This window comes from Sus scrofa, chromosome 15, assembly GCF_000003025.6.
Source record: "Sus scrofa isolate TJ Tabasco breed Duroc chromosome 15, Sscrofa11.1, whole genome shotgun sequence".
NCBI classification, from domain to species: domain Eukaryota; kingdom Metazoa; phylum Chordata; class Mammalia; order Artiodactyla; family Suidae; genus Sus; species Sus scrofa.
The window spans coordinates 27,733,523-27,745,035 of NC_010457.5; the positions used below are offsets into that span (position 1 = coordinate 27,733,523).

Genomic DNA, 11,513 nt, shown 5'->3' on the forward strand with positions numbered 1-11,513 from the left:
GCATAATATATCTGTGTACTTTCAGACTATATAGGAAACACTCATTAAACTTGCAAAAGCAAGTTAATAAAATTAGCTCAAACTTGAGACTGAGGTCAAATGAATGGAGAGGCTTTCTCTTTTAGGAACAAATAGCATTTAACACAGAAATAGGACCATGTCAGCAGTGAACTCCTGGGAATCTGCAGCCGGGTGTGTGTGTGTGTGTGTGTGTGTGTGTGCGCGCGCGCGCGCGCACGCGCGCGCGCAGGGCCTCATTCCTCGGCCTCATTCCTCAGCCCCATATCCAATCAAGCACTCGAAGTGCTCTTTCACTTAAGCACTGCTCATGCTAACATCTTCTTAGCATTTCCCAAACTGGAATAAGTAATACCTGTTAGCTTGGAAAAAAGCCAATAAAACAAATACATTTCAAAAGACTCTTAACAACTGGACCATAGAAGGATCTTAGTTTAGAAATGGACATTTTAAATTGGAGCTTATTCATTTATTTACTCATCCATTCATCTGCCCAATGTTTAAGGTACTGACTATAGAAATTCAAATAAAATATGATATTGTGGAAAATTCTTATCTAGTCTGGGAGACAAGACTACAAGTGCTATGGAAATAGAGTAGTAATATCCAAGGACAGTGGATCCAGCCTAGAGAAGGTGTCTGGGGGTGGAGAGGCAGAAAGTGACAGAAGACAAAAAATGCAAAAGGGCATTCTAGACCAAGTAGACAGCATATGCAAATAAATGCAGAGACGTGAGACAGTAGCATTTGTTTGTGGCATGTGGAGTTCCATAAACTGGAAATTGGGGTATATGGGAGGTGTGGGTGAGATAAAATTTAGAGTCATAGGCAGATCCCCTACAGGACCAGCCCTGTGCTGGGAAAGGAAGATCCAACCTGCTATGTAATTAACATGTTTGGTCTGTAAGTCCACAGACTTACAACACATGATACCACCAGAAGAACATTTTAAGATTTGTTATTTGTGTGTGTGTGTGTGTGGTCACAAGTCTTCATCAAGGCTATGCCCTTTCCCTAGCAAGTTTTAAATCAAAACCTATAAAAGAAAAACAAACATCTGGTGCTCATCTAGATATGAGGGTTTCTATCTTCAGCCTTGTGATGCTGGCATCATGCATTGAATCTAGATTCCAATTGTTTGGTTGTCTTTTTAGGGTATAACCCAGGAGTTGGCTCTGGTAGAAATGACAGCCTCCATGCTCTGTACTGTGGGTAGAGCTGCAGAGAGGAACCACAGAGATTCCACAAATGCTCACACACAGATCTCATCAGAATGCATGGGAATTAATTTCATATCTTGCAAAGAGTCTGATCTTTGGAGATAGATAGATATAGGTCCAGATCTGGATTGTTTCACTGCCTAGCTTTATGATCCTGGGGAAATTATTAACTTCTATTAACCTTAAATTTACTCATCTGTAAACCATATTAAATAAAGTCTACCTAGCTGTGCTGCCTTGCCAAATTATGTGGACACAGCACATGAAGTGAGGGATATAAAGTACATAGCAGTTAGTAAGAATTAAAATTCTATTATGTTGTTATTCCAAATATAATTGCATAACAATTTTGAGCACAATAACCCCAGAAGTATCCAAACAGAAAGACCAGTAGGCAACATCAGCAATTAAAGATAAAAATACATTGAAGAGTTCCCGTCATGGTACAGCAGAAATGAATCTGACTAGGAACCATGAGGTTGTGGGTTCGATCCCTAGCCTTGCTCAGTGGGTTAAGAATCCGGCATTGCCGTGAACTGTGGCGTAGGTTGCAGACTTGGCTCGAATCTCACATTGTTGTGGCTATGGCATAGGTTGGTAGCTGTAGCTCTGATTTGACTGCTAGCCTTGAAACCTCCATATGCCATGGGTGCAGCCCTAAAAAGCAAAAAAAAAAAAAAAAAGAGAGAGAGAGAGAGAGACTAGGTAGGACCTTAATAATCATTTGCTCCAAATTCCTAACACACCAAAACACCAAAATCATTAGGATAAGTCAGTTATCTTTACAAGGACATTGGCGAGAAAGTGTCAGAATTTGGATCAATGAAGACAGCTTCCCTTATGAATTAAAAAATGTCATTAGGCTCCAAATGAGCACACTGAAGATTCAAAATGAAGCCTTAGTGAGTGAATGACTCTTGCAGTCTGGCTCTTGAGGTAACTAGACCCTCTCCCCACTGTCCTCTATGAAAAGGACAGTTAGCTTGGTATATTTTGGCTGTACTTCAGCAGAGTTTGGCATATACAATTAAGGGCTTTGGTTCACCAACTAAAGATTTTAGGAACATTTCAAATGATATCATATTCATTTGTTTTGTAACAAATAGGCGCTGCAAAGTAAAGCAATCTAGTAAAAGAAAACTGGGTCCCACTAAAGAAAGAGAAGGCAAGACGAACAGGGAAGAAGAAGAAAAATTGCATTTCAGAGGACAGTTATTCATTAGAATGAGAATAAGAAGTGGGAGTAAGATTATTCTTATATAAAATAATTTTCTAATAATTCTCTACTCCGGTGTGAAAATTGCTAGTCTAGTTTTCTACATTTTCCCGTCGTGGAAATATGAATCTGATTCGGAGATGGGGACTATGAGAAGAGAAAGAAAAGAGAGTTCATAGAGATTGTCAAAGACAAGCTCATTCAACCAGGGGGAAATCTTTAGGATTCTTCCAAATGAGCAAGGTAGTGCTTCCTTCACTTTTGATGACTAAATGCCACCAAAAGTATTCTATGAACTCTTTCCTGATGAAAATAGTCTGATCTTTATTTATAACATTACTTATTGCCTGGGTTTGTGCATACATTTCAAACTCACAGTACAGTGCATCTCTTTATTTGAAGATCTTTAGGAACACGATTGACAAGGTCCTGTATTTTAAGTAAAGTTTTGCCTGTAATGAAAGGGGTACAGAGGTTTTGACTTTTCCCTCAAGGCTGTTATCTATGAAAATGTAATATCTAGGAACAAAGAGATGATAAGCTTAGAGATCATCCAAAGTGACCAGCTGGTCAGATGTAAGGCTATTCATAATCATGTACCATCCAATTATTGCAAAATAAAATGAACAGTGACCCTGTAAGTGTTCCATGGGTTCCTCTTATCTTCTGAATGCAAGTTGTCCCCATGAAGTGGTCTATCAACATACCTACTATTTGAAGAATCTCCTCTGTTTTGAGCCATTGTTCAATTGGGGAGTAGATACACATCTCTACTGTTGTTTTACACCCGAACCGTGAGCACGGAAACGATGATGCCTCATCTGATGGGCATTTGGCATCTTAGTGTAGTGTAACCAGGGCTAGAACTCCTAGGATTTCAAACTCCTGGTTTCACTTTAACCAACTTTCAAGTCACATCGCTTCTTCTTGTGTCAGAGGAGCTGATATTATATGTAAAATGGTTTTTCATTTAACACTGGCCTATCACATCTACTTTTGAAATTAACTAATTCCCTCAGGGTAAACCCAAAGGAAGTGTTGTAGCTATTTAATATCCTGAAAATCTGAAATGGGGGAATTTCCAGAGTTTTTATTACTGGTCGGTAATTACGTTCTCTGTACAGATTCATATTATCTATACTGTAGCTGGCCTTCTAACCTGACTTTATTTTAATTTTGTTTAATTAGAAACTTATCAAATCTATAACTGGGTAAGCATTCATGTCCTCCTTTTAGTTAAATGCCTATGTTTTGGTCAGATTAGGAGAAAATTAAACCATCTCCCTTCTCTCCCTACACACATCCTACACACAGCAATAACAACAACAAATTATTATTAGAGGAACAGAAACAAAAGTTGTTTTTACTCGAACAAAGTTCAAAGGTATATCATAAAGCATCTTGGGTAATTAATCCATTTCTAAGGCTACTGCCACAAATGACTTGAAACATTTTTTTCAAAATGTAGAAATAATAGTCTTGGGGGAAATCCTCCAAATTATATATATACTTACACAAACTATTTGAAAGGCGATTTATCTGCCTCAATATAAGCATATAAATGTCAATGGACTGTAGATAAATAGTAAACCAAAGCCCTATCCTAATGGATTAAGTATGTAGACAATAGAAGTCTGGAAGAATTGAAGAATGCTATTTTTTCTTTTTCTTAGAGATTTGGAAGTTCACCTGGACTGAGTTAAGAAGTAATTTTTTGTTGCTATTCCATTGTTCACTGAGTTAATACATATTTTTGGCAAAATGAAAACATTTAACATTATTCTTTAAGAACACCGACCCCAAAATATTTAGCCAGCAGTGTGCATTCGATTGAAATGCTGATTGAAAATAGGGAAATTAAACTGTCACTGATGAAACACTAGAGTTCATGGTCACAAAGTTTTATTTTAAATGTTCAGAATTAGCTTTATTGCTGCATAATTAATGATAAGCATAAGCCTTAAACTCATACCATTTAGCCTTTATGAGCTCAGGTATAACATTAGCTATAATTTAACTAATTTACAGAAAATGCTATTCTGTAATTTTTTTTCCTTTGTTCATAAGGAAAAGTGTTACATAAAGAAGCCCAGACCATATTCCTATAGAGTTTTTATTTCACTCTTATTCCTTATCCCTCCTTCGTGGATCCTCAAAGTATTCACTATTTCCAGATAGGTAAATTTGCTAAAGGAAAAATAGCTATTTCCTGGCCACACCTTTGCATCATTAGGACAATACTGACCTCTAGTGTTCTAGAAGGCAGAGAAACTAAGCACTATGCCTAACTTCCTCTTACTGAACCACTAAGACGATGTTCCAAAGCACCATGGGAACAATTTTACTTAAAAAAAGAAAAAAGGCAGAGGAGGAGCAGGAGGATGTGGAGGGGGAGGAGGAAATACATATCAGATTCCACCCTGTCCCTACTTATTTCTTAAATAATTTCTTAACTAAGGCCCTTTGGCTCCTCTCTTTTAAAAAGCTGACCACTTCAGCACTCCTCTAGAATATAAACTTTAATAAAATCTTTATAGTGCATTTCCACTAACTACAGATTCTGGATCTCCAAAACTTCTGATCATAGATAGAAACACTAGCTCAGCTTTGGACCATTCTCAGTAAACAATATTTGTCTAGGTGTCTTCTTTTAAGATATAACCCTGGGTTGAGTATCTCTTTCTTAAGGTCCTCTTGGACCTAAGGGGGTAAGGAATGAAGTAGAGAAACTCATACTTTGTAAGAAGTCTTTCTACCTTTCTCTAGCAGTGATACTTCAGATTGCAAAAAAACAAAACAAAACAAAAAAACAAAAAACAAAAGTAGCAAAACTGTTCCAATATGGTCAGATATTTCTGAGGTTCATGGTGGGATTAGCAGATAAGGAAGCAAACCCAGAAACTTGAGGAACCTTGATAAACCATCTCTGGAAACAACACAGATGGCTTAATTGCATTCTTTCTCATTTAGGAGTTTCCAGAGCTGGAAAAACTTCCCTTTCTCTGCCTAGAGAGGTAGCTGAGCAATTGAGCTTGAACCTCTGATGGCTTCAGCGATTTATTCAAGTTTGACAAAGTGGGTTCTTTAAATACACTGTGCAGGTGGTGGATCCCCAGGTGTCCAGCCTTCCTGCCTATTAAATTAAATGCCCTGCACTTGCCGAGGTTAGAGCTTGGACGGCAGAGTGTACACTGAGTGCATACTCATTATGTGTTCTTTGGCACAAAGATTTTGGGGGTGGAGTGTGCATCAAAGCGCTTCCTCCTATAACAGGGGCAGCCATTGATCTTGTGGTTTGACTACATCGGGCCATGACTCTTAGGCCCTAACTCCCAATCCCATTAAACCCATGACCGTTGGTTGCAGGATACCCCAACCAGAGCCTCTGCCTAGGGAAAGCTGAAAGCCATGAATTGCGAGGCTCTGGGCATGCTGCAAATCCGAGCAAGGCAGCCGCATTCAGAAATGAGCCTCTGTCACCCAGTGCAGTGGCTGAGAGCATCTCTGTTCTGGAAGCTTAGCCCCCAGTGCAGACGATCTGAACCAGGGGCCCTTCAGGGGAAAAGCCCTGGCTGAGACCAGGCAGGCAGAGAACGCGGAGCTGGCGGGAGGCTGAGGAAAGAGAACCTTCCCTTCTCCCCTGAACTTTGCGATTCCCAGAGAAGGGCAGGGAATCCAGCGGGGCTGGCTTCTTCTGCTGGGTCCTTCGAGCTCTGCTAACTTTTGGGATGGCTAGAGTGATAGAAACACACCAATCAGCATTTTTTCCCCCTTCCCCCCCTACTCAGAGCAGACACAATTGAACACGCTTGGACAGTTGGGTATCTTTCCAAACGCCAGCGTTTTCCACCTCACCTACCCGCCCCCAAGCTCCTGGTACTCACAATTTGCCGCTGTTAATCCTAAATGCCACAAACCGGAGAAGAGCAAAGTGAAAACGCTGGTCAGCCGTGGTCCAGAATCCATTTCCCCGAGTAAGAGGTACCTCCCAATCGAATCCCAAATTCGCAGGCGCCAGCCGCGGCTTCTTCGTTCTCTCTCTTTCTCCTCTGCACCGTCTGACCCCCTCCCACCCCCCTTGGAGAGGCACTCGCGGCTTCACTCCATCCCGTGCCCAAAGGCTCTATCGAAACCGTAGCGGGGGCTTCTCTGGAGCTGAGGATGGAGCTACTGTCCCCACAACTGCCGCCGGCTGCACCCGTTTCCTCCTCTTCGTCCCCCCGCCTTAAAGGTGCAAATCCAAACCCGACGCAACAGCAGGCGCCCAGCTCAGAGGATGGCCGAACGCGCCTCGTCGGCTGCTAGAGCTGGAATCAGCACCCGGGCGGCGGACAGCTCCTTATAGGCGAGTCAGGCGCGCGGCGCCGCCCCCGGCCAGGCCCGCCCCGCGCTCTCCTATAAGAGCGGCCTGGGCGGGTCTTCGCCCCGCTCCGGCGGGTTCCACCCGGGCCGCCCGCAGCGGTGCGCGCCGGCTACCTGGAGGGGCCCGGGGAGGGAGGGAGCGCACGCCTCCGTCTCTGCCTCCGTCTCCCAGGCTTTCCCTGCCTCCCCGCCCCCACGTGGGGGATGCATAAAGGCACTGCAATTTAAACCTGGTTTTCGAAGAACGACGCCAAGGGGATACTAAAGGGAGTTGGAAGCCAGAACGCCTTGGCAAGAGGGAATTTCCCATGGAAAGCTTGGCAACGAGATGGTTTTTTTTTTTTTTTTTTTTTTTTCTTTAGGAGAGGGAAGACTTGATCTATTGAATTATGCGAGTGAATTTCCCTAGTGTCTGTTCGCTAGGCTGGAAGGCTGGCGGGTATTGGTAATACTGGGATTTCTGATCTTTCGACTGAACCGTGTCCTGACCCCGCACCCAGCTCCCATGGCTCATCCTTCCACCGCGGACTACGTCTGCGTCTCCCTCTTCGCTGTTGACACGTAGCTTTGGGCAAGTACTGTAAGGTGTTCAGTGTTTTCCGTTCCAGAGCCCAGGAGGTTCCTGCTTCGGAGAGAGGGGGAGAGACAGATTGGGTGTGGTAATGATGAGAGTCAGGGTGGGGGGGTCTTAGTTGGTTGATAAGACTCAAGATCTGAAGGCTCCTCTGGAAGGATTTAAATTTTAATAAGTATGTTTTTTTTTTTTTTTGTTTTTTTTTTCTTTCTTTTCTTTTTCTTTTTTTTTTTTTTTTTTTGGTTTCTTTCTAGAGAGGCTCTCTCAGAAATGCTGGCTCTGTCTTTGGCTTCTGGTTTACATCTGGGGATTCTCCTGCTTTTCCATAAATCAACTTATTTTGTTTTTATTGGAAGCTGTCAGAAGGCTGTCAAACCTTAACAAAATGTGGAGCCATGATGATTTCCATGTGAAGGTTATAATCAAGTTAGGGATAGAGTCACTTCAGAGGAAGTTGTAAGTTGATGTCCCCCCACCCCCATGTCACTCAACAGTTACAAATATGCAGGCTTATTTTACAGTATAGATTCCTGACAACCCTTGGTCCTCAGCTGTCAGCTGCACAGCTACAGCAGGTTGAGCTGGGATTCAAGGAGCTTCTGCGTGATCCTGAGGTTAACCTTGTGGTTTTGGTTAGAGCTGGACTCACATCATTGGAATATTAATATAATTGAATGAGAACTCGATTAGTGACACCCTTATTTTATTAGAGGGAAAATAATTCTGGAGTCCTCTCACTTGTAAGTAAATGCTAAGCTTCTAACTGAAAATAACTGTGTTAGTTACTAATTGAACAACCAGAATACTTCTCCAGCACAGGCTATAGTTGTGGGAGCAAGGCGGTGGCCAGGAGATACTAAATCAAAATCTATCCCTGCTGGAGGTGATCCAAGAAGCTGCCTTTTGGGCAGAGGCCTGAATGAGGAGAGGGCTGGGTTTCCAAGTTGAGCAGCTGGGTCTGGGCTTGGGCTGGCCTTCTCCTACTACTGAGAGCCCTTTGGAGGTGCCTCCCAACCTCTGGCTTTTGAGAATCCCAGGTTTAAAAACATCTATGTGGCTAATTTAATCATACTAGAGAGTCTAGAAAAACTATGAACCATTATCCAGATGTGTATGTTCTTTAACATTTAAACATTTTTAAAATAAATAAAATATTGAAAATATATTCTAAGTCCCTTTTGCATTCTTGCCTGAGCCCATTCATGCCCCACCATACCTAGATATAAACACTTCTTTTCCATTCCTGTTCATTATGTTGATCCTTTTACCAAACATATTTACATCCTTAAAAATATATGTAGTATGGCTTTGTCTTTAACCAATATATAAATGGCATCATACTTTTTTATTTTTTGTAATTTACTCAACATTCTATATAATAATATATAACATATTAAAACATGTATATAAGTATGTTTTAATTTATGTACATACACACTTTTTTACATATTTTTAAATTTATGCATCTGGATACAGAAAATGCTTTCAATTTACTCAACATTCTCTCTACATATAATGCATAAATTAAAAATGTACATATATACATATGCTATATTTATGCATTTGGATACAGATAGTCATAATTATTTCATTCTAGCTGCTGTATAATATTTTGTCTTATGAACATGCCCAATTTTTCATTAATTTTTTCATTCATTAATCTGTTTATGAATCTAGAGATTATTTATAGTTTCAATATAAACTTTACAATCTTGTACCTGTCTCCTAGTTTTTCTCAGCTATTTAGTTAGGAGTAGAAATTCTGGACATAGGAAATGCTTATCTTCAGCTTTAGGAGGTATTGCCACTTGCTCTATAAAATGATCTTACCATTTCATACCTCCCCCACTACCCCAGCAGTAAGATTTCCACCAGCTCCACATCCTTATCAATACTTCAAGACCTCTCTTTTTACAAATGGAAAATGATAGCCAGAGAACACAGGTCTTTGTTCAGTTAGCTTAATGTTCCACTAAACCATCTTACCTTCTCTAGCTCTCCAAAAAAAATGTTAAGTTAAATATCTCAAAAATTATGGAAAACAGTAGCTTCATTCAAAATATCTTGAATCTATCTATATCAGTAAAATGTGCTTGGAATTTATAAAGAAAAGCAATCAGGAGAATTTTTTTACATAAGGCCCCCAAACTGTGACTGATCTTCCAGTTATTAGTAAATATTGAAACTCTACATTTAGTTGTCCATATGCAGACTTAGTGTATAGTATATAAATTGCACCTAATTTAAAATCCTATTTACAGTTGTAGCTTTTTTCTCTCTCTAAAACACACCTGTTCTCAGAGCACATTTGAGCTTTAAACAGCAGACATTTGTCTAAGATTTGTTAACATTTCAGGAAGAATGCAGCAGCTCTAAATGTAGCGGGGGTAAACAGCTGTTCCTCTTCGACAAGAGTGTAAACAATGCCATCTTCTGGGGGCATTTTGCCAGCAAGTTTTTATTAGCTGTAGAATATTAATCACTATTAACACTGTTGGCAACCAGATTGATATTTACCTATTGAAATTCTTTTGTAAACCTTTTAGTCTGATAAATCCACCTTTTGAATGGTGGATTGGAAGTTGAATCATCCCCCCTTTCCTCCGTGTTGCTTGATATAGACTAAGTCATGCCTGCAGAGCACTTTGTTTTGATGAGGGTTAAACATTCTGCACAGATAGAGCACATTGGTTGCTAATGGGGAATGGGGAGAAATGGATAATTGAAATCCTCACGTGTCTACATTTTAAAATGATAAATCCTAGCATCTTCTCAAGATGAACATATCTGAAATCTTGAGAAAAAGGAATGCAGTGGCAGGACTGGGTTTTTCTGTCCCTTTAATTTTCCCTTAAATGTTCCCCACTTCTTCCCCCTCAACAGAGCAGAAAGGAAGTAATCATTCATCAACTGGAATCTTGACTTTTGAATATTTGACAAGTTGTTTAAATCAGTAATTTTGTAATCCTCCTGTGAAATGCATGGAAGTTATGTTTGGTCATCTCTATTTCACAGATATGATCTTAAGAGGAAACAGACAGTGATACGTTCAGTACCACACAGAATTAATGGTCCCCAAACATATGACACTTGAAAATGAAAACCTCCCATTCAATTTTCTTTATCTTTACAAAGCTAATAGGTAAAAATCACTACAACATATAAGTACCGGTATGGATAGGTTAAGAATCTTCCCTGGTCACTGTGGGTTATTCTCTTTTGAGTTTCAGTACTTTGGGATTATTTCAACTTCACATGTTCCGGTTTGTGGTAAATGCTGAAGGTTGACTTCTATTGCCACCCATATCTTCAAAACATCTGAGACGGAAATATAATTTAATTATTTTCCTTTCATCCTTTCTTCTTGTTTCAAATGTTTTAGTTTTTTCCTTTTTTTTCCCCCTTTATATAGTTTGTATCCAGTAATATGCTCTATCTGTGGGGTGTAGGGGATGAGAAAAAAAATACCTATTCTCATGGAGCTAAAAATGATTGGGGAAAATATGATGTCAACACAGTAAACATTGAGTCCGCAATACAAATTAGCATGTGATGAAGTATCGGATAATAAGTGCTCTAGGAGTTTGCAGGTTGACAAAGATTACTTCCTCTGGGAAGGAAATCTTATCCTTGGCATAATGAAGTGGTTCTTTGAATCTTTGGGGGTAAAGGGATTAGAGGCACCCTGAGCCATGAAGATTGTTATTCAAGTCACAGTAGGTCAGGTGTATTTGCCTTAATAAGAAGTCATAAGGTAATGAAAGCAGAATTCGACCTTTGCAGAAGAGTCTATTAAAGGTCTATTAAAGCAAATGTATGTTGAGAAAAATTCATTTGAGCCTCTCCCTACTCCTACTGTCTTCAAATTCTCCCTCAAACTCAATCTGGTCACCACAAGCTCATCCTTGACCTCAAAACTAGTCATCTTCTATCATGTACCTCCTGAAAACAGAACACCACCTTTCAGTATCTACACCTGAGATGCAGGTTTCTCAGCTGGTGACACGCCATGGTCTTTACACATCCTCCTCTTCCTTTTTTCTATAGACTTCTTCCCACCAGCTAATTTTCACTTGCAATTCAGGTCCGAATTCAGCTAATACCTCTCTTGAGGTCTTAATTA

At 40.3% G+C, this 11,513-nt stretch overlaps 1 protein-coding gene across 1 annotated transcript in view; it reads right to left on the reverse strand.

The window, feature by feature from the left end:
* CNTNAP5 (contactin associated protein like 5) overlaps positions 1-6,818 on the reverse strand; it is an 865,036-nt gene extending 858,218 nt beyond the window's left edge. The window contains 1 exon segment of the mRNA XM_021075830.1: positions 6,339-6,818. Within this exon segment, the coding sequence (XP_020931489.1) occupies positions 6,339-6,420 (82 nt within the window). The 5' untranslated portion in view covers positions 6,421-6,818.